A 24,707-nucleotide genomic window follows, 5' to 3' on the forward strand; every position below is an offset into this window, starting at 1 on the left:
AGTTCAAGCTTCTGGTATTGACCTTTAAAATCCTACAGAGCTTGGGACTTTGGCCAGTTCTTCTCTCTCAGCCTAACCAACCTCACAGGGCAGTTGGGGGGGGGGGACAGAAGGTACAGTATGTGGATATGTTCGCTACCTTGAGCTATTTGTAAAAATAATAAAGGAGACAAAAAATAGAATAAATAGATAGATAGATGGATGGATGGATAAATAGATAGAGATAGGGGAGAGAGAGAGAGAGAGAGAGAGAGAAAGAATCTTTCAGATTTCATCTGCCTGTTCCACCAGATCCAACAGAATGGGTATGCTATAGGATCCTTCATTGAGGGAGCTACATTTGGTGAGATTTAGGTGACAGGACTTTTTCTTTGATTCTTTCATGTCTGAAACCCATGGAATAGATTATGCATTCATCCCCATTTGTTATATTTCCCTAGAAATTATGCTTTAGAATTTAAGAAACTTGTTCTTTTTATTTTGGGGGATATACATTCTGAACCATCCTTAAATTCATCAGTCAGTCAGTCTAAATTTATAAATTTAATTAAACGATATGGTCATCCATGTGACAGAAAATGGGAAACTTTCCCACTTTCTGTGAAAAGCTACAGCGATTATCTAAAGCAGTGCTTTGCAAATAGTCGGGCAATGAACGATGCCAGAGGGGGCATGTGTGAACCCAGGAAACATGCTTGGTCCCTCTCAATCGATTCTCCAAGATGGAGTGTTTTCCCAGTTGCACACTGCTCCGAGCCCAGAAGAGAAGGTGGCCAGGCAGGGTGGTTGTGTGAGTTCTTGTTGTTCTTAGAAAGGCACTGCGGTAGTCACGAATGGCATGGCAAACTGCTGCTGGACAAGGAGAAGTATCCTCTGCAGCTGGGCAAAAGCTTTGAATGGCACCGTAAAGCCTTCATTCACATCATCTGCTGTGAGTGCCTGGCAGAGGAAGCATTTATGGGCCAGGCCGGTAACCTCAAACATTGGCTTGATTAAGCTGGCCTGTCCCAGTGTCAAAAGGGGGCCCTAACCATGGTAGCTCCAAGGCTCCAATGAGTTCAGTGTGACTGACTTCCAGGTAAGTGGGTAGTGCAGTCTTCCCCAACAAATAGTTTGCTTGCAGCTTACAATAAGTAAAATAATAAATATGAACACTAAAATTCCATTGGGGCCCAGATTGGAGCGTTAGGGGCACGTGAAATGTTTACTTCTTCCAGGGGAGGGGGGGGAGAGTGTAACAGAAAATAATTGAGAAGCACTGCTCTAAAGTAATAAATATAAACCAATCATTAACAGAAACATTATGTAATTATTAAACAAAATAATAACTGTAAAAGATGAAGTAACAAAAGATGATAACAGATGGCTGGATGATAATAACAACAGATCTATCTCATAAGTTCACCTATCCATTGGGGTCCTCAGGCCTCTGTAATGAAACTTTTTTCATCTATGAGGGGAGAAGATTCCACAATGTGGGCAATGCAGGAAATGTCAGTTTCATCTGTCATCAACTGTCACCAATCTAGATCAGTGTTTCTCAATTATTTTCTGTTACACAACCCCCCACCCCCACCCCCCGGAAGAAGTAAACATTTCACACACACACACACCCAACTCTCCACCAGGACAATTGTTTACAATATTCAGTACATTATCACTGAAAAACTCAAGTGGCTTATCAGCATGATTGGGGTGTAATGTGGTACCTTAATTTATTTGGCTTCATGCTGTCCGCTGCCAACATTTTTAGATACAGTAAACATACCAATTTTTCCTTGTCTTCCACTGTAGTCATGGTGAAGCCAAGCGCTACATACGCTTCATCATATTTCCTCATCTTAGCTTTCGGGAGTCTTACATTTGCCTCATTATCTCCGTCTCTCTCCTCCTTTCTTTTCATCCCTGTTAAATATTTTTCCATAGTGTCTCTTAAGGATTTGTTATGTGCACTTCATATCTCCTACTCTGTGCTGTGTGCTATTGTTTGGTGCAAAAAACCCTCTACTCCCTGTGGCAAAAACCCCATGTTCCCTGGGGTCACACACACCCCTGGCATCACTCCCCCCCCCCCAAGTGGGGCCCAACCCACTATTTGAGAAGCACTGATGACAATTCAAGCCTGTAAATTAACAGGGAAATTAAATGGGAAGGTTTACCCCTTAAATGTTTTTAGAAATAAGGGGGCATTTCCTCGCCTTTTTGTCTTTACTTTTCATGGGAAAAGTGGGTGCATAAATTGCCAAACTGGCTCCAAAAGGTGACCAGAGCATTGAGTCTTACTGAGTTGGAGGTCTAGGTAAATACAATAATCTTGGTATTCATGAAAGCTCGATGTGTGTTAGAGGTTCAGCTTTGTTTTAAGCATTTTTTTTCAAATGGTGGTGCCTTTTATTCTGCCTTTGTTCCAGATAACTATACATACAAAACTGGCAGTGCTAATACCCTCAGAAGACATAGTTATTTTCTTTTTGATTCGCTCTGTCCTTCTGTCTTCTTGGCATCTTACAATTGTGTATACATAATAAAAGACTTGCATTTTTACTGCAACAATACATATAAACAGGTTCTCTTTGGGAGATGTGGAAAAGCAAATGAGGATTATGAAGTTAGGTTTAGGAATCCTCAGAAGGGCTAACAAACCATGTCTAGATGAGTGTGTATATGCAAATATCCTGTAATTCCAAATGATTTATTTTGAAACAGGCAAGGTCAGTGTACAGTAATACCTCGTCTTACGAACTTAATTGGTGCCGGAAGGTAGTTCGTAAGGCGAAAACTTCGTAAGATGAAACAATGTTTCCCATAGGAAACAATGTAAAAGCGATTAATGCGTGCAAGGGGGAAAAATCACAAAATGGCACTCCGCTGGGTGCCGTCGCCCAGCTGTCACCTTTTAAAACAGCCGGGGGGCTGCTCGGCGTTCTCCCGAACGCCGAACCTGGAGGTTCGGCAAAAGTTCAGGTTCGGGTTCAGGTTCCGGCGGCCGCCGAGAAGCGCCCGGCTGCTTCAGAAGGTTACAGCCGAGCAGCGCCACCCGGTGGAACACTGTTTTTGCGATCATCAGCGGCGTTTTCGGCTGATCTGGAGGCTGAAACAGAGGTGGGGAATCCCAATAGGGAATTCCATGGGCGGAGCTTTGACGTCACAAAGACCTCCTTCCTGGTTGGCCGAAACGTGGCCTCCAGGAAGGACGTCTTCGTGACGTCAAAAGCTCCACCCATGGAATTCCCTATTGGGATTCCCCACCTCCGTTTCAGCCTCCAGATCGGCCGAAAACGCTGCTGCCGATTGTAAAAACGGTGCTCCGCCAGGCGGCGGCGCCCGGCTGTAACCTTCTGAAACAGCTGGGCGCTTCTTGGCGGCCTCCGGAACCTGAACCCGAACCCAAACATCCGGGTTCGGCATTTGGAAGAATGCCGAGAAGCCCCCTGGCTGTTTCAGAAGGTGACAGCTGGGCGGCGGCGCTTCTCGGCGGCCTCCCGAACCCGAAAGGTTCGGGTTTGGGTTTGGGAGAACGCCGAGAAGCCCCCGGCTGTTTTAAAAGGTGACAGCCGGGCGACAGCGCCTAGCGGAGCGCCATTTTGCGATCTGTGGTGGGTTCGTAAGCCAGAAAAAGTTCGTAACAAGAGGAAAAAAATTTCCAGGTTCATATCATGAGGTACCACTGTATTTCCTCCCCGCCTCATTATTTTCATTTTGATCTTTGCTCCATAATCAAAGCACAATAAAAAATTAAGCAATACTGGTCAAATATTTCATAGCTCTCTCTCTCTCTAAATGTTAAATGTAATTTAAAATGAATTTTTAATTACACCACAAGATTTCTCCTCCTCCCAACGTTCAATGCTTAGCAAGTACTCTGTGTTCTTAAAACATGTATCAGGCCCCTTTGAAATAAATGTTTCAATAGCTGTTACCTTATCTTATATCTTATCTTATATCTTATTTGTCTTAACTTGCATTATCTTATCTTATCTTATCTTATCTTACCTTACCTTACTTTGTCTTGTCCTGCCCTGCCTTACATTACCTTACCTTATCTTTTAGCCTAACCTAGCTTAGCTTAGCTATATGCATGTACATGTATGCATATGCATATTTCTCACTGATCACTTGCTTTTTCTCTAATTGAATAATATAATGCTTTGTAACAAAATCACCTTCTGCATGAAAATGGCATATTCACCAGTCATTCATCATTCTTGTGCAATTATTCATATCTAATTATTCCCAGCAATTCTTTGTATGTGTGTGTATGTACATTTCTTTGTGTTTTCTTACTAAAAATTACATAGCATACAGTCCTTTCAAGATTAGTAAGTTATAGCAAATGTATTATTAAAATAACAGTACATTTATTATCCACTTATTTATGATCAGTGCAGCTTATTTCTGTTCTGGCACTTTCTCCATTTCTGCTCAAAATAATTGAGCACTGGTGTTGAACAAGGCAGGAGTGAAAAGATCTAGTGGCCATTGAAGAGGTAATTTTTGAAATGCCTCATATTTATTCTTAGTAACATGCTATATTTGCAAACATGTAACCATGGAAAATATAATTATAAGCTACGTAAGAGTCTCATTGTTGCTATTAATTTAATTGTGTAAATTTTGTTTTCAACCATTAGGAAGATTCTAATATAAAGTGACTCTGAGTCAGTCATCTTGGAAATTGGACTGCCATTTCTCAGAAATAGCGTAGGACAGTGTTTTTCAACGTTTTTTCTTCAGGGGAACCCTTTGGTGTCATCTTTCTGGTGGAACCCTGATTGAAAAACACTGCATTAAGCTGTATATCCTGAAGCTGAAATATAATTCTTTTATTGGCCAAATGTGATTGGACACACAAGGATTTTGTCTTTGGTGCATATGCTCTCAGTATAGATTAAAAAAAAGATACATTTGTCGAGAATCATGAGGTACAACACTTAATGATTGTCATAGGGATCAAATAAGCAATCAAGAAACAATCAGTATAAATCCTAAGGATACAAGCAATAAGTTATAGTCATAGTCTTAAGGGGGAGATCGGTGACAGGAATGATGAGAAGACTAATAGTAATAGTAATGCAGCCTTAGAGGATGGAGGCAGAATCAGCAAGTGCTGCTACTACATGGGGGTCTGTGGCTACGGAGTAGCAGAGAGAGGGTGAGAGAGAGAGAGAGAGAGAGAGAGGCTGCGCTGCATAACCTCACCAGGGGTGCCGGGCCTAAACGAGGCAATAAACAGAGGCTGTTCGCTCCATTCCACCCGCTTTCCCTCCTCATTTTTTGGGGAGCTGTGGGGGCCAGTGGGAGGGTCAGAATGAAGGCAAAGCTGGAGCAGACGACTTCCACTCTGCCTTCCGCTCTTCCTGCCCTCTCAGGCCCTGAGTGTGAGGGGAGTAGTAGGGCACACTCTCTTATAGTGCTGTGCACAAGGCAAAGGGAGATAATAATAATAATAATAATAATAATAATAATAATAATAATAGTAGTAGTTGTTGTTGTTATTATTATTATTATTATTTAGATTTGTATGCCGCCCCTCTCCGCAGACTCGGGGTGGCTCAAAACAGTAATAAAACAACATACAGTAACAAATTTAATATTAAAAGTCTCAAATAACAAATCTAATATTAAAAGTCTAAAAACCCATTATTTAAAAAGCATACACACAAACATACCATACATAAAACTACATAGGCAAGGGGAGATATCTCAGTTCCCCCATGCCTAACGGCAGAAGTGGGTTTTAAGAAGTTTACGAAAGGCAAGGAGGGTAGGGGCAATCCTAATCTCCGGGGGTAGCTGGTTCCAGAGGGTCGGAGCCACCACAGAGAAGGCTCTTCCCCTGGGACCTGCCAGACGACATTGTTTAGTCGACGGGACCCGGAGAAGGCCAACTCGGTGGGACCTAATCGGTTTCTGGGATTCGTGTGGCAGAAAGCGGTCCTGGAGACATTCTGGTCCGATGCCATGAAGAGCTTTATAGGTCAAAACCAACACTTTGAATTGTGACCAGAAACTGATCGGCAACCAATGCAGACTGCGGAGTGTTGGTGTAACATGGGCATACTTTGGAAAGCCCATGATTGCTCTCGCAACTGCATTCTGCATGATCTGAAGTTTCCGAACACTCTTCAAAGGTAGCCCCATGTAGAGAGCATTACAGTAGTCGAATCTCGAGGTGATGAGGACATGAGTGACTGTGTGAGCAGTGAGTCCCAGTCCAGGTCGGGCCGCAACTGGTGCACCAGATGAACCTGGGCAAAAGCACCCCTTGCCACAGCTGAAAGATGGTTCTCTAATGTGAGCTGTGAATTGAGGAGGATGCCCAAGTTGCGGACCCTCTCTGAGGGGGTCAGTAATTCCCCCCTAGGGTAATGTATGAACAGATGGAATTGTCCTTGGGAGGCAAAACCCACAGCCACTCAGTCTTGTCTGGGTTGAGTTTGAGTCTGTTGACACCCATCCAGACCCTAACAGCCTCCAGGCACTTGCACATCACTTCCACTGCTTCGCTGACTGGACATGGGGTAGAGATGTACAGCTGGGTATCATCAGCGTACTGATGATACCTCACCCCATGCCCCTGGATGATCTCACCCAGCAGTTTCATGTAGATATTAAACATCAGGGGGGAGAGAACAGACCCCTGAGGCACCCCTCAAGGGAGAAACCTACAGGTTGACCTCTGAACCCCCACTAACACCGACTGCGACCGACCAGAGTGGCAGGAGAACCACTGAAGAACAGTGCCTCCCACTCCCAACCCCTCCAGCTGGCGCAGAAGGATACCATGGTCGATGGTATCGAAAGCCGCTGAGAGGTCAAGAAGCACCAGGACAGAGGATAAACCCCTGTCCCGGGCCCACTAGAGATCATCCATCAACACGACCAAAGCAGTTTCCGTGCTGTAGCCAGGCCTGAATCCTGACTGTTGAGGGCCTAGATAATCGGCTTCTTCCAAGGACTGCTGGAGCTGGAACGCCCCACCTTCTAGACAACCTTCCCCATAAAGGGAAGGTTGGAGACTGGATGATAGTTGTTGAGAATGGCCGTGTCCATGGAAGGCTTCTTGAGGAGGATAATGATTGGCTGCTTGGCCGAGTGCGGCAGCATGTATGCAGGCGTGGGAAGGAGGCGTGAGGAGGAGCGGGAGAGAACCTTGAGCCACCTGGCGCGCCTTGGCCCTGGACTGGGAAGCTCCATGTCGGAAGTGCTGGAGATGCAACCACTCCTGCCTCCTGCTCTTCCTCTTCCTCCTCCTGCTGCTGCAGCTCGTATTTTGGCCCTGCTGCTGCAGGGAGAGGCCAGAGCAGCACTGCTGCACTGTCGACGCCAACACCACCGCCACTGCCACTCCTCCTGCTACTTGGCGGCTGCTGCTGCTGAGCATGATTGATCTGCCGGACACGAGATGGAGAAAGAGGCTGTCCCACTGCAGAAGCGGGCGGGATTGAAGGGGGGAACTGCCTTGCCTTGCCTTATTAGGTCACGGAGCTCTTGGCTGGTCCTTGCGGAACCCTTGTGTTCCGCGGAACCCTGGTTGAAAAATACTGGTGTAGGGTCTCCTGCTTGAGTGGGGGGTTGGACTAGATGACAAGGCCCTTTCCAACTCTGTTAAACTGTTAATCTTATTGGATATTTTTATGTGCCTATTATTAATTAATTTGTCCAATTTTCCAACATTTAAGTAGTGTCAAATTATATAATAATAGTCTAATGGAAATCTGAATTATTAAATAAAAATTGTAGATGAGTTCTTTGCTGTATACATCTCTTAGTGGTACAAAGACAGTCATGCAAAATCACTCATAACTCTGCCAAACGACATCAATGACACTTTTCTTTAACTTTTTGTAATGTTAGCATTCCTAAAAAAAGAAGTTGGTGAAAGCTCCATTATTTACTTTCTCAAAAAATACTGAAAAACTTCAAAGTGTCTCCCCTTAAGAAATTGCCATATAGATTGCATGCAGTAAAATAATACAAAGCCAGAATTAACAAGACAGCAACAGGCAGCAAATATCGCCTCTGCGAAGAAGCTGAAGAAAGAGTGGACCACCTAGTTAGCTGCTGCAAAAAGATCTGACTACAAGCAACGGTATGGTAAAATAACAATGGTATATTCAATATCTGCAAGAAATACCACCTGCCTCCAAGCAAGAACTGGTGGGACCACAAAATGGATAAAACAATAGAACATGAAGAAGCTAAAGTGCCCTGGGACTTAAGGATTCAAACAGACAAATATCTGCCACATCACACTTCAGATTTAACAACTGTCAATAACAGAGACAAAGAAGTTTGGATAGTGGATGCAGCAGTGCCTGGAGATAGCAGAATAGAAAAGAAATAACTGGAGGAGAAAGAAAATCACAAAATACAAAGATCTGAAAGTTGAATAGAATGGCTGTGACAAGAGAAAGCAAAGGTAGTACCAATAGTAATAGATGCCTTGAGGACAATCCTAAAACAGATGGAACACCACACAAATACCATTGGTACCAACAAAATCATTATCATTCAATTGCAAAAAGTTTCATTTGGAATGGCTTACATCTTGTGATGATACCATTAACACCATCAAACAACATGTGCCTATTCCCAGTACTTGGGGAAAGGCTCAGTTAGTGGATAACTGAGTCTAAATATCTGACTGATTATATGACCAACCATAATAATAAATATCTACTTTCAAACTCAAATCTTTATTTCAATTATAATGTATATAAACATATGAACTTAAGAGCTTGTTGAAGAAATGAAAAAATCTGTAGTTCAGTCAGTCACCAAGGCATACGTAATATTATGAATATAAAATTGGATGAACCAATGTGATTTAATCCTTTCATTAAATCCAGTAAAAGTTCATATCTACACTGAAGAGCAAATATGTTGAACTTCATTAAACCCAAGGTTAATATCCTAATCTTAAATAGCAAATAGAGCATTAAAGGATTACAATTAAGATTTCTGGTTGCCTACCTGTTGGCTGTATTCTCTTGTGGTAAACAAGGATATCTTTAGCATTTTCAAGTCTCATTAAGAACTTTGTATCTCTGCTGTTAAATCTGTTAATTTGTATGACACTGAAGTTATCTGAATTTGTTGCATACAAATAGTCTTCAAATACTGCTAATCCATATAGATGAGTAACCTGGGGGGAAGGGAATACATTATGTATATATTATAAGTTTCTTTTACTTGAATAGTAATTCAAGGCTATACATGGAGATTAATAGTAGAAGTCATAACTAGAATGTAACTATTGGCTAATGAGAAACTCATTAAAACAGAAAGCAGAAATTAATTTTCTTTTCTTTTCATTTCATTTGAACAATGTACATTTATTTTAAGAAGCTTTGGAATGAAAAATAACATTTGCCACTCTTATAATAAAATACCACTAGCCAGAAATCTTGGATTCTCATTTTTTTGTTTTAAGTGTTTCCAATCCAGACTGCAAGAATATAAGCCTGGCAATTACAGTATGTTTTGAAAGGAGTGGAAAAGTAGCAATATTCTGACTGAAAGGATACAGAGATACAATAAGCTAGATTTGAGAATTATTGCACAATTTTATGCCAATTGGGGATACAGTGGTACCTCTACTTAAGAATACCTCTACTTAAGAACTTTTCTAAATAAGAAAGGAGTGTTCAAGATTTTTTTGCCTCTACTTAAGAACCATTTTCTACTTAAGAACCCGAGCCTGGAAAAATTTCCCAGGAAATTTGAGAGCGGCACGAAGGCCAGGCCAGTTTCTTGCCATTTCCCCTGGTTTTCTCTCTCTGACACAGTGTATAGGAAGCAACTTCATGCCGGGTGTATGGGAGGCATGTGCTCTTCCTCAACACCTCAGAGTCCTTCTTTTTTTTTTTTTTAAGCCTTAAAGTTTTGGATTTTTTTTTATTCCCCTCACCTCACCTTCTTCCTTTGGCAGTGACTGTTCTCCTCCTCTTCTTCTTCCTCCTCCTCCCACCAAAATTCCAAGCCTTTATTTCTTTCCTACTGGGTTTGCACACATTATTTGCTTTTACATTGATTCCTATGGGAAAAATTGCTTCTACTTAAGAACATTTCTACTTAAGAACCTGGTCACGGAACGAATATAAGTTCTTAAGTAGAGGTACCACTGTATATGTATTGGATCTTTATTCTTCAGAAGATCATTGAAAACTTTATATATGTAAGAATAGAAATGTGTTCTATGTCCACTGATTTACAAAAAAAAAAGTATCATGAAGTGAATAGTTTTAATTAGGGAATATTTTGTATGACTATGATATTGAAGCTTAGTTATTGAATGGCTAGCAACTAGTGGTATAAGTGGAAGAGATGCATAATAATAAATGAAATGTTTAGTGAATGTTTCAGTATTGAGCAGGAAGTCAATAAGGATGTCTGCTGTCCCTTTCATTGTTTCATGTATTTGTGGACAAATGTGTAAGAAGTGCTTGGGTTAATATAAGAGTTATGTGTGTTGTTAAATGGTATGGTTATGTGTATAATTCTGAATGGGAATTTTAGAAGTGTGGTGCTTAAGAGCAATAATGTGTATCTCCAAGTACTTTTGTCAATATTGCTGGCTAAAAAACCAAATGATCTGGGTGAATCTGAGTTTCTAAGATAAAATACAGGAAATAGTATAAGGGCAGACTAGATGGACCATGAGGTCTTTTTCTGCCATCAATCTTTTATGTTTCTATGAGTGTAAGATACTTTTTTCCTATTCTGCTCATATGAAGTGAGAGTTGAATGTAAAACCAAAGAAATATACACGAAAGTTAAATGCAGTTGGCAATAATTACTTAAGAAGTGCAAGTGGTAAAACAAGAAAAAGATGAATAATTAATGGGTTATGGGTGAATATAGATCAGATATAACAACAAATAATCAAAACAAAGGGTATAATTATGTGGCTTGATCATAAATAAGAGAAAATGAATGACAACCGAATTACTAAATAAATAGATGAAGAAAGCATCAACAAGTGGAAAGATAGGTGAAAGAAAAAAGTTGGGCTTGGATAAAGTTGATCAGAACCTCAAACAGGAGCAAATGAGATGTTGGAAATCAAGATGAAATACTAGTGGATAGATGTGATATGGGCAAAGATTATTATTTACTATTTCTTACTCCTTTCCTGCACATTGCTAATATTGCTAATATGTTTAATTTAATTGGTGAATAGAACTATTCCAAACCCAAAATCATATGATTGTTTAATATCCCATTTAGGTCACCCTTAATCTGTGTATAATCTGCCTGAACATTTTTAGTGTTCTAGTGTTCATCTTCTTCATCATCATCATCAGTAGTTTTCATTTCCTCTCCTTCACCAGTTGCTTTTATTGTCAACACATTTTTAATGTTATAACATTTAATTTACCATATTTTATGTATTTATTTACAGGACATTTATGGCTGCCTATTTCAAATCTCTATTCTATCCTAGCTTCTTGGGGCAATTTAATTTATTTGAATATTGAGCCTATTCTCACTTAAATTCTAACAGAGAGGAAATAGGGGGTGACTTTGGACTTTGATTCTTGGACTTTGTACTCTTTTTTAAAAAATCAAGCCTTTGATTTCTCAGATGATAATTAATGGTTTTAAACACATTATTCATGACATTATTTATAATATAAATACCTATGATACTTACCAGTTGGCCTTCAATTATAGTTTGCCTGTTATGTCCTTGGTAGTCAACCACTCCTATAAAGTCAAGATAGTTGTCTACCCAGTAAACGTATTTGCTGACCAAGTCAAGTGTAAGAGCAGTCGGCTGCTCTATTTTAGATATTACTATCCTTGTTCTGTTCATGCCGTCCATGTCACATCTCTCAATTTTAGCGACATTTCCATAGTCTGTAAAGAAGAGCTTTCTGTAACGAGAAATTTCAGACACATTTTAATAATTATGCACATTTAACTGCAAGGACATAAAATGCAATCTGTAACAGAAAAGTTGTGGGGTTTTTTAAAAATTTATATTAATATCTTACACACTAGCATCCAGAAGAAAATCATTCTCAGTTTATTATAGAAAAACATAAAGAAATAACTTATGGCACTTGAACACTAACAAATATGAAGTTTATCTCATAATACATGTGCTAGTCTTTAAGATACTATCTCATTGTTTTTAAACATTTGAGGTTCATAAGGTGTTTTTTTTTCCAAAATAGAACTAGTTAACTAAAAATGGTTTCATTCACTCATCTGTCTATCCTTAGTTGCTGGATTTTATTAAAAAGCTGGAAAAAATAAATAGTTAAAAATGTATAGATATGTGAAACAGGAATTTGATCTTTTATCCAGGTACTTCCAGCGCAGTGAGGTCTTGGTGCTCTCGGAGCTTGGTGGGTTTTTTGCAGACATTCCACTACCAAATTTGATGGCATTGTCATCATTGATGCATCATGCCCTGTGCATTGATGAGGTTACATAGCTTGGTAATGAAATGTCTGCAAAAAAACCACCAAGTTCACAGAGCACCAAGGACCTCCACCATTCAACTGTGAGCTACAAATTGTCTCTTTTATTGGAACTTTCATCTTCATCTAATAACTGTAAGGAAAACTTCTATCTATAAATGAAAGCAATGTAAGTATTAAATACAGATAATATTTTTTTAAAAAAAATGACCATTAGTAATAGTAGGAAGGAAGAAAAACTTTAGTTACATATACAGTAAACACATTTCAGACCATGTTTCTTCATTTGGGAAGGGGGAAGTATCAAATGCCTATGTTTTTCCCTTTTATCAAGGATATCCAGAACATAATAATCCATGTATGCCTTTTGTGAAGATAGTTTCAAATAGCCCGAAGCAACACATTAGAGAAATAATTAAGCAGATGGAAAGTAAATGTGAGGTATTGACAAATAGCACATAGAAGTAATCCAGGCTTCATGACTAACTCATTTATCCCAAAGCGTATCATCTTGTGGAAGGTAAATTATTGACAGATAAGTGTTATCCATTTTAAAAAGAGAGTGAAAAAAATGTTCCAGTGCATTTATCTGTCCATATATTTGACTCGCTGATTACATTTAGTGTAAAACTAATAGGAATCTCTGAAACCACCAAAGCTTCTAAGCCTGATATTTGATTAGCAAATACTGTGTTTAGTAAATCACAAATCAATTTCAATTAACCTGACAATATTTTAACAAGATTAATTTCCCATGAGATTAAATTACATTTGTAAATGGAAGCCCATCCTACCATGGGTCTAATGCTAGGGGAAAAGTCATCTATTTTCTGGAGACTAAATGTTTAAATGTTGCTTAGAAAAATAATAAGATTATTTTCTGGGCTTAGTAAAAAAAAAATGCATTAGAAGAAAAAACCCTCTCTCCCTCCCCCCCCCCCCCCCCTGTCTCTTTCTCTCTCTTTCTGTGTTTGGGTAGCACAGAGAAAGCAAGTTAATGTACAAAGATTTGCTAATCTAATTGGTGGTTGGGTTTATTCATCACACTAAGTCAGGTATAATTTAAACAATGACATTGACCATTAAACTATTGGCTGAATTCCTAAAACATGCTAAGCATAAGCTGTGGTTTCTATATAAACATTTCTCTAAGCCAATTAAGTTACAGACACGTGTTGCTCATTAATGATAAGAAACTGATAAATCAACACATCTTTATCTACTGCTATATCAGTTAGAGAGTACATCATTATATTTAAGGTCAAGCAATTCTCTGGCACAGACTATTCTCTGGGTTTCACCCACTCACTCATAAGATCAGAAATAATCAGAAAATTAAGTCAATATTTTCTTCTCTTCCCTTGCTACTCAGCAATTAAATCCTTCTGAGGAAAATTGCTGAGAACTTGTCCAGAGATATAGCACGGGAAAGAGGATTTTCCTTTTCTGTCAGTTCCAGGCTATGGAACAAACTCTCTTGGGAATTGGATTTGGTCCATTCTCATTATACTTTTTAATACATTTTTCTGCCAGGACTTTAAAGAGCTTATATTTGTGTTTGTTTTACTGGGGCTTTTGGATTTCTTTTACTGTATTTATTTTGAGTCTGTGCCCATGTTTTTTGTGTTTATTCCACAAGCTGCTTTGAATACTTTCCCCCTAAAACAGAGCTGCCTTATAAATCTAATTTATTAAATAAAATAAATATAAGAAATGTCAAGTTTGGTTTAGTGGATATCAGGCTATACACCTGTGAGGAAAGTAGGTGGAAGAAAGAGTATTAGCTGTGTTCACTTCCTTGAGATGGTATAAAGGTTGGATAAAAATCAAATAAAAAAATAATCTGTTATTTAATGCATGGCAAAGCCAAGGACAGTGTTGTGAATGTTCCAGATGAATGAATTATGAAAAGCAGGTCATTTTGCGGGGTTCTTTGCAGAAACTGAGATCCCAGCAAACAAGTGTAAACGGCCCTTGCTTTTTCTTTTTTAACTGTTAGTGGGATGGGATGGGATAGAGCATGAATGTCAAACCTGTGATGTCACATCATCATGAGACATATCATTACTTCCCGCCCCCTTGATAAACTGGGAGTGGCCACGGCCAGCATGTGATGCATCCAGGCCTCGAGTTTGATGCCCCTGGAATAGGGGAAAGAACAGAGCAGAAAATAGTGATGGAATGGAAGCAGAATAGCATGTTGCCTTTGCATCCCATGGAAGGGGAAAGGGTTTTGAGCCTTTATGGATCCACCCGCCCCAGGCATTGCAGGAATTCAGCAAAGGAAACTTCATTGCATTTCCTTTCGAGCCGCAGAACTGATGAACTTCACAGGCTCAACCACTTAAAGTTGGCTAGAAAGCACCATTGTGTTGTGGGGGAGAGGCAGGGATACCACCGATTAGCACACCCATTATGTTGGACAAGCCTTTCAATGCACAAGTTTAACATTTGAAAAGTTAGAACACAAGAAATATCGTCATTCTATTCTGTGACATGAAAAGCATTGAGAAGCTTCTAGAATTTCAGTAGCAGGCGCATTCTTGTCTTGCAAGTTTAAACACTTATTAGTGTTAAACCAATTTCCTAAATCAGTTCAATCATCGTCTCATCTTAATGGTCTAACATGTATGAAAGATTGTTTTCTCTCCTATGAAATATTGATCTCCGCAAGATATATTTCTGTAATTTATTCTATGATAATGGCAGCAGTGGAGATATTATATTTCACCATCACTACCTGTAGAAAAACCCCTACTAATCTCAGAAATGTCAGTTCAATCATCTCTGTGGCATAGCAAAGGGGAATGAAGTCCAATTAATCTAAACTTCATCAATCCAAAAAACAGTTGTGATGAAATGTTTTTGATCTACATAATAGTACTGAAACATTCCTTTGAATCTACCTTTAAAATTCAATAGCAGAAATATATTGCACATAAGAAAAGAAATATAAAAGAAGAAAGGAACATTGGGATAAAAATGATGGGACTGGAGTAAAGCTAGCATAATTCTGCAATAATTAAAATGCCATTAAATTTAAATAGAATAACATTAGAAAACTAAAAGGTAGAAAACTTTTTCCCTTATAGAACATATATATATTCTTTTTACTTGGTTATCAAACTATATTTCAATAAAGGAGGGAGAGTAAGAACTATTGCTTAGACTACCCCTCTCTGACTGCCCATCAAAATCCCCAAGTTGATAAAATGGATGTTGGACCTACCTATTACATCCCTTCTTGTAGGGTGGAGCTAGTCTCCAAGGGTGGGAAGACACTGCCCTTTGGCCAATCAGGACTGAGTCTGAAATATAAAAGCACCCCTCTACTGTCATCCCCCTCCCCTTTTGATGAGGAACTATGGTCAGCCTTAGCATGTTTCTCTGATACTAGTCATGAAGATCCTCTCTGTAAAGAGTCACTATACCTCACAACCAGGTCGAAAGCTAGGAGAGGGGCTTGGAGGCTAACTCCACCCTGTGAGAAGGGGCGTATCAAGAAGGTCCAATGCCCATTCTCAATAATGGATGGAGCTAGCTTCCAAGAATGGGAAATATCAAAGCCCCATGTCCCGTCTGGCACCCCCACCATCCAGAATCACCTTTTACAATACCCATCACCCAAAGGCTGCCTTCTGTGAAGCAAACACATCCTTTATATAGTGCCAGATGAATGGCATCGGGAAGGTTCAGGTGGCTTCATGGCAAATCTTCTCAATGGATGCCTGCATTGACCAAGTGGCAGTGGTTGCTGTACTGTGCATAAAATGGAAACGAAGAGGGCCTCTGTCTTGCAAAAAGAAGATGTACACTGTAAATAAGGGCCCTATGCAAATCTAGCAGATGCCAGTGCTCTTCATTGTCAGTGGTGGGAACAGGGTAAAAGCTGGGGAGGACTATTTTCTGTGCCCTGTGAAAGTAGAAGTTTATCTTTGTAACAAAGGTAGGGTCAAGTCTAAGTACCACCCTGTCTGAGCGGAAAACACACAAATCGCCCCTTACAGACAAGGTAGCTAACTTGGAGATTTGGTAGGCCGATATCTCCACTACAAGGAAGACTACTTTGTGAATCAAATGTCTGAGGGATGTAGTCACTCACCCCCAATAGGGCCTGTAGAACCTTGGTCAGGTCCAAGGTCGGGAATCGATAAGTGGACAGATGTTGGCTGCCCCTTTCAGAAACCTGCAAAGTAAGGGATGAGCAGACAGGGCATCCAGGGACCGCCAAGACAGGACTATTGAAAGAGCTGCAAGCTGGTGATGGAGTGTGTTCCTGGGCCAGTGGGGAGTCAGAAGAACCACCTCGGTCCTCTCTTGCAGCACCTTCATGGTCACCTTGGGGATCAATGGTGGCGGGAGGGAATGCGTATAGCAGGCCTTGGGGGCAGGAGCAACATATTGCATCCATTCCCTCTGCCCCGAGTCTGGTACCTGGTTAGGAACCTGGGCAGATGTGCATTTCCCATGGTAGTGAAGAGATCCATGTCTGGCAGCCTGAAGCACTCCACCAGTTGCTGGAATGGGTCCAGGTAGAGGCTCCACTTTACCTGGTTGAGTTTGTGGCAGCTGAGCCAGTCCGCTGTCACATTGTTCACCCTGGAAATGTGCTCTGCTTCTAGAGTCTGCAGGTGACACTCTGCCCAGAGACCCTATCTTTCTGCTTCAGCCATCAGGCAGCTGGACATAGTGCCCTCCTACCGTTTTAAGTGGGCCTTAGTGGTGACATTGTTTGCTAAAACCAGCATATGTTGACCCGAAAGGAGGAGTAGGAACTGCCGAAGGGCCTGGTATATGGCTCAAAGTTCCAGCAAATTGATGTTGAGTCCAGTCTCTGCTGGCAACCATGTTCTCTGTGCCATTTCTGACAATGCACGGGGGCCCCGACCAAGGGTGCTCACGTTGGTGGTTACTATTACTCTGCAGGGCTCCAGAAAACAAGATCCCTTATCTATGGCTGTCGATGTCTACCATCAGAGGGAGTCCCAGATGGCACCTGGAACCCAGATCTTGGCCAGGAAGGCATTGCGGCCTGATTGCTGAAATAGGAGAAGAAACCTTTGGAGGTCTCTGAAGTGCAGGTGAGCCCAAGGTATAATGTGGATGGCAGAGATCATCTTTCCCAGGAGGGAAGACAAGATGTTCAGGGGAACTGCACCTCTAGCTAGGACTTGATGTATCATGCCCAGTAGACTGTCCCTCCATTCCTGGGACAGGTACACCCTGCACTCCAGAAAGTCGATAATGGTCCCCAAATGTGTTAGCCTGGTGGGAGGGGATAACTGACTCTTATTGCTGTTGACAAGAACCCATGGCGCTGGAGGGTGTTGAGTGTTACCTGGATGTCCCGTTCCAGTCAGATCTCTCTCCCTGTCAGATTGCAAAGAGGACGAGACCTGTTGCCCAAACCCAGTGCCGAGAAAAGTACCTGGTCCTTGCCTCAACAGCCAGAATGGCACTTCATGAATGCAGGCCTTCAACTGGAAGCTCAAAGAGTGAGCTGGCAAAAGCCCGTAACCCCCCTCTAACCAATAGAATGACAGGTGTCACTGGGGAGATAACTCATGCAATAAGATGGTAAAGCAGGATAGTGATATCTGGTTGAATAACTTCTAAGTATGGGAGAACACTTGTCCTTTATGGCTAGGACCGAATCTAGGGGGGGGGGGGGTTTGATAGTAGAGGGGTGCTTTCATTCTTCAGATTCGGTCCTGATTGGCTAAAAGGCAGTGTCTTCCCATCCTTCAAGGGTAGCTCCACCCACTATGGGGAATATCACTTCATTATACAAGGAGCTGCCCTTGAAGTATGAAGAAACTTTTGTGTAATATATAGCAGTCGTCCAGCTAATAAAGGAGAACCTTTATAGCAGGAGTGGGCAACTATAGATTCTTTACATACTGGTTCAGGAATTCTGAGATTTGAAGTTCCATGAGTAGTAAAGGAGCCATAGTTGCCGACCTGGGCTTTATAGCCATATACCATCAATGTTGTGGGCACTGCAGTACCTCCCAAATAGCTTCTCAGGACAATTTAAAGTATTGGTTTTAATGTATAAAGCATTTTTGTGTTTCAGTACCCAGGAATGTCCAGATCTGCCATCTCCATATGGTCTTCTGTCCCACAGTATAGAAATATAGGCTTTCCATTACATGATGTTCGGTCAGAAGGACAGAGAAGACAATGTTTTTTGTAAGCGCTCCAATTCCTATAGAATAGTCTGTCCCCAGAGACTAAGACAACATGTACCCTGATGCTTTGGTGTTTTGGAAATAATTTTTCTGCAAAGCTTTAATTTTACTTGATGGAATAGGTTTGGGTAACACATACCAAAGTGAATTATAGTTTTCAGTGCCATATTCTGATTTAACTGATTTTAATTTGCTTATATTGCAAACTTCTGAGAGTTAGGAGGAACAATACATAAAAATAAATAAATAATAAATTCAAATTTATCTGACAGCTATTCTGTTTGTCAAGTGACTTAATTCAACTTTCAGTTTTCCCTATTTCTTCAAGCAATATATATCCATATAATTATGTCAAGTAAATGTATGCAATTTCATACCTAAATGTTTAGGAGCAAATCAATTAATCTCAACGGGTTTTGCTTTTGAAGACGCTGAATAGCTCTGTACAACTGATCTAAAATTCCCCCAACTTATGTTTTCTTTTTTCAATTATTACTTTGAATATCATATTGAAAATACATATTCCTCTATTATCATAAGCAGTGTAACACTATAAGCCATTCTGAAAGCATAATTGTTTTCATATTGTCATGGGGGAAGAAAATGTATCTTTCCCCAAAGTGGATAAGTATTATGTCTACAGAAAATTATGCAGCTCCCTTCCTTCAAAAGATAATATTGTCCAGTCTCCTCTGAAACAATGTCAGAGGCTTTATATGGTTTTTTTTAAAAAAGCTTTTCTTCTGCCATGTATCAAAGGAGACAAGAAACCTACTCACTTTTGGGGAATTATAAAAAAAAATCTGAACCATTAATTATAGTATTTAGTACTCCCAATCTGTCAATCTGGTATAATTCAAATATCTGCTTATGGGAAGGTAAAAAGGAATAGGAACTAGGAACACTATTCAAATTCCTGTTTTAAAAAGGGGGAAATAAAATTTCAGAATACAGTGGAACCCCGACATAAGAGCTGCTCTACTTAAGAGCAACTCGAGATAAGAGCTGGGAGGGGAGAGATATTTTTGTTCTACTTACAAGCCCAAATTCGAGATACAAGCGCCAAGGAGCTGTCTCCTGAAGCCAAACGCTAACTTCCGCGTTCGGCTTCAGGAGACAGCTGCGAAGCGGCGCGCGTGTTTTAAAAGGTTGCAGCCGGCCTGGGGGGCTCGGGGGGGTGCTTGCAGCTTTCTTTCTTGCTCTTTTTCTTTCTCTCTTTTACCTTCCCTTCCTCTATTTCTTCTTTTCTTTCTCCTTCCCACCTTCTTCCCTCCCTCCCTCCCTTCACTCATTCCTCTCTTACTCTTCCCTTTCATAAGTTTCCTTGCTTCCTTCCTTTGTTCCTGTCCCTTCCCCCTTTCTTTGTTTCTTTCTTTCTTTCTTGCTCTTTTTCTTTCTCTCTTTTACCTTCCCTTCCTCTATTTCTTCTTTTCTTTCTCCTTCCCACCTTCTTCCCTCCCTCCCTCCCTTCACTCATTCCTCTCTTACTCTCCCCTTTCATAAGTTTCCTTGCTTCCTTCCTCTGTTCCTGTCCCTTCCCTTTTTCCTTCCTTCCTTCCCACCCTCCGTCCATTCATTCACCCATTCCTCTCTTGATCGCTTAAAGCCGGTCCCTGGTGCAAAAAGGGTTGGGGACCTCTGTCCTACAGGATTGGGTGGCAGAGAAGTTGAACATATGTAAATTTAAAAGTTTAAGAAAGTTTACAAGTTAAGTGAAAGAAACTTCATTATTCATTTATATGTACATGTACATTTCTTCATTAAAAACATGTCTTTCTGCATAATTTAGACTAACTTTGTGAGTTTTTTGAGGGCTGGAACCAATTAAAATTATTTACATTAATTCCTATGGGGAAAAGTCGTTCGAGATAAGAGCTGCTCGACTTAAGAGCCCAGGTCCGGAACGAATTAAACTCGTATCTCGAGGTACCACTGTACTAGAAAGTCTGCGATCTGCTGGGTCATCCTTTCAGAGGTTTTTTCTTATCAGATTCCTCAATGCCTTCAACAATGACAGAGCTTCCAGGATACTGCCTTCACTGGAAAAATTGGGGGGACATTCAGGGATGCAGCTCCCTTGAAAAATGGCCCATGTTGAATTGTGCAACACAAATATCAGTACAGGAAATGCTTTATGACATTTTGCATTATGTCATAAACTGTTTTATGATCATTTTTATGTCATCAAAGGTTTTATAAAATTTACCAAGTATCAATTGGAGAAGAGTCATGGACCCCAGATTTTGGAAGTATTCTGTAAGTTAGCCCATAATAAGTTAGGTAAATAATACAGAAATGAAACTGAAGACATTAAATGTGTAAAAGAAAACCTAGTTAGATCTAATTTATATCACTATCAACCTTGCACACATTACCATGCTTTTCTGTCCTTGTAAATCATCCATATATTGTACGTGTATAAATTCCCTTTTGTTCTTAAACTTGCCATACAATCACATAAAATTGATTTCTTAGTATTCTCCATCTTCTCAGCCTGTTCCCTGTTCCCTTTTTATATTTATTTCACTTTTTAAAAAGCTGCAGACTTAGTAAATAATTTAGCTGCACTTCGTTATCACATACATTACATTTCTGCTAGTATTTGATGTCTTTAACTCACTCCTTCTATTTCTCTTTTAGTAAACATTCACAGAAAGAATGTCACCTATCAGGCTTTAATGACTAAAGTGTGATAAGAAGTCACCCTCTCCTGTTTCTAGGCCCACACCTTTACCACTAAACAAACTGCCTCTTATTTGTTTATAGCTTACAGCTTTTGGTCCCATTTTCCATGTCAAATTCATCTAACTTGGTCACTAATACATTAATTTTCAGATCTCTATACCTCATTGCATCATAAATCTATCTCACAATTGCTGCAGAACATTTGGCTTCTCAGCCAACTCCATGAAAGGCCCTGCATAAAACAGGATCTCCCCATTTGTATCCCAAAGCAGCAGACCTGCAAGATCCTCTAAAGCAGTGATGGCGGACCTATAGTATGGGTGCCACAGGTGGCACACAGAGCCATATCTGCTTGCACATGAGCCATTGCTCTAGCTCAACTCTAGTGATGGGCGAACCAAACCCACACAATTCGGGCCCATACCGAATTTTGTGGTGTTCAGTATGCTGAACATGAACACAAATTTTTTTGAAACTTCGGGCAAAGCTCGGGGTCACGTTCGGCGTTCGGAGCTTTGACGTCACCAGCAGGTTGCTAAGGATGCCAAGGTGATCACTTCCTGGATTCCATGTTTATTTTTACATGAAAGGACCGCCCTTTGCTTGCAGCGCTGCTGCAGCATCCTTTTTCGTAAAAATAACAATGTTTAAATGAAGAGATTCCAGGGGCAGAGCCTTGACGTCACCGACAGGTTGCTAAGGACACCAAGGTGATCACTTCCTGGATTACATGGAATCCAGGAAGTGATCACCTTGGTGTCCTTAGCAACCTGCCGGTATACGTGATGTCAAAGCTCCGCCCCCGGAATCTCTTGGTGGGATTCCCCATTCAGATTCAAGTTCTGTTCGGGTTCGGCTGAATTTTGTGTAAAGTTCGTCCGAACTTGCTGAACCCAAACACCATTGGGTTCGCCCATCACTACTCAGCTCCAATGTGCATGTGTGTGTCGGCCAGCTGATCTTTGACTCGCACAGAGGGTCTGGGAGGGTGTTTTTAGCTTCCAGAGTGGTTCCAAGGGACCTGGAGAGGGCATTTTTACCATCCCCCAGCTCCAGGGAAGCCTTTGGAGCCTGGGGAGGGCAAAAAATGATCCTACTGGGCCAACCAGAAGTTGGGAGATAGGCCATTTCCAGCCTCCAGAGGGCCTCCAGGGAATGGGGGAAGCTGTTTTTGTCCTCCCCAGGCATTGCATTATTGGTGTGGACACACATGCGCCATAGCGGGCATGCACACTCTTTGGCACCCAAGGAAAAAAAGGTTCACCATCACTGCTCTAAAGCTTGTCTCCCATTTCAGTTTCATTCAAAACTACTTTATCCACATGCTTCACGCTTAGCCCTTTGCATCCACTCCCAAAACATTTTTTTAAAAATTCCATTAAAGTTCCTCTGCATTTTACTTTGCCTCATTTAATCTTAAGAGTAAACAGCCATAAGTGTAACTATTCTTCTTCTTCCTGTGCCATATCCATCATTGGACGTTGGAGACATGTTGGCAATCCTATTTTTGTCCACTGCCACATGAAAAAGCGCTGCTGGATTTTGTCTAAATCAGCACCTTAGATTTTGAACTATTATAAATTTTATATTTTGAACTATAGTAAATAGGGCAACTATTAGCTGTATGAATAGCATATTCACCTCTAATATAGAATAAGCCCTTGTAAAGTTGTAAACACGCAGCTAAAGTTACTCTTCCATCTCTTCCCCCATGCATATTTTTAGGAGGCTGGAAAAACAATGAGATGACTTTAGAGAAATTCCTCATCCATGTCATTCATATTGATATATGTGAGGCTAGAGGTTGGACATACTGGGCATGAGCTATGTCTGCCTACTTGCGCAATGACTGTAAATACAAACAGTGTTTCCATAAAATGAATGGCCCTCTGGCTTATTTACAAGTTAGTTCTGGAACTGGGAGTTAGGGAAGAAATGTGAATTTGATTTGATAGCCCATTAAAATGCATACAAATTCTTCTAAATGTATAAGAGAATGATATATAAAGGATCAAGCTTTCTAACAATATTTCTCACACAACGAAAACACATTTACACCAAATAGAAACAAAATATTCTAATAAATGGGGAAGCAGAAACAGATTAACTTTGGTAAATTATCCATAATATTGTCTTAAAGTTTACATAACCTTTCCTGTGCTGCTTAGAACATCTTAAGTATTTCTAATTTTCAGATTCTAACAGAGGTGTTTTCCTCCTGGTTTGGACCAGTTCAACGAACCATCATGGAACCAGTTCAGTTGGTGCTGCTACGTGGACGCCACCAACTTTAAAAAATATATATAATTTTTTTCATGGGTTTTTTCTTTTGCGCATGCACAGAAGCCAAGTTTCCAGCACTGCACATGCATTGCCATCTTGTTTTGGGGTTGGGGGTTTTTTTTGGAGGGGGGTTTCCGACACTTCGCATGCGCTGCATGGGAGGAAGTGAACTGACAGCAAGGTAAGTTAGAACCTACCCCTGGATTCTAACATTAATCAGTGAAAACTGGAATGAATTCACACGTTGGGGAAAACCTTGGTTTGCTTAGATATGATTTAGTAAAAAGCCATGGCTGGCTGGCATCAAACAATTGAATATATTACCAATCTCATGACTTTAGTTTATCAAGGTGACTGCACATCTTGATAAACTAAAGTGAAACCAGCCAGTTAAGTAATAATTCTTGGTTTTCTTCTATATCATGTGATTTCAGATCTTTAAATATATAAACTGGCAGCATGATAGCAGATGGCAAAGTTGCTGCAGCATTAAAGCAATGTTTCCTGCCACCTATATGAGCAATTGCTTCTACGTAATCTAGTTTAACATTAACTCACATTTTAGATGGCTGCTGTACTTGTAAAAATTGGGAGGGGGTGTTTATGCGATACTGCTCTACCTTCAGCACTCTGTCTGCCTCTGCCTCTGCACTTGTACTAATTACTATTCCACTGTCACAGATAGCTAATAAAACAAAACAAATTGCACAAAAGCATGGTGTGTGGCTGATGCTGGAGGCTAAAGGCATAAATGAAAGAAAATAGCAGCCTAGTATTTTCTTACTATAATAGATAAATCTACTTGTCTTCTGTTTGCTGGAAGGGGATTAAGTGTAGGTCATAATCCTGAAATACTGCACTTCTTTGCTTTACCAGTGTTCGGATTTATTCTCACTTAATCTGCTACTCTCTGGAAATGTAAATAAACCCTGTTTAAACTTAAGCAATTATAATTAGATTCAGCAGTTCCTGGTTTAATTCACCTATGCTTTCGTAAACTTCTATCAATTCTGAATAAAAGAGGAAAGGAAAATATATATTTGCAATAATTATTTTAAGTTTTAGTTTGTAATCATAAAATATTTAACTTTCAGAATAGACAGAGTTATATAAA

The 24,707-nt window shown here is 40.4% G+C and overlaps 1 protein-coding gene across 1 annotated transcript in view; it reads right to left on the minus strand.

The window, feature by feature from the left end:
- Positions 1-24,707, minus strand: part of LRP1B (LDL receptor related protein 1B) — a 1,143,506-nt gene that overhangs the window by 371,961 nt on the left and 746,838 nt on the right. The window contains exons 8-9 of the mRNA XM_070731453.1: positions 11,660-11,882; positions 8,977-9,148 (exon numbers count right to left, since the gene is read on the minus strand). Coding sequence (XP_070587554.1) covers positions 8,977-9,148; positions 11,660-11,882 — 395 coding nt within the window. The remainder of the gene's footprint in view (positions 1-8,976; positions 9,149-11,659; positions 11,883-24,707) is intronic.

Source organism: Erythrolamprus reginae, chromosome 1 (assembly GCF_031021105.1).
Source record: "Erythrolamprus reginae isolate rEryReg1 chromosome 1, rEryReg1.hap1, whole genome shotgun sequence".
In the NCBI taxonomy this organism is placed as follows: Eukaryota; Metazoa; Chordata; class Lepidosauria; order Squamata; family Dipsadidae; genus Erythrolamprus; species Erythrolamprus reginae.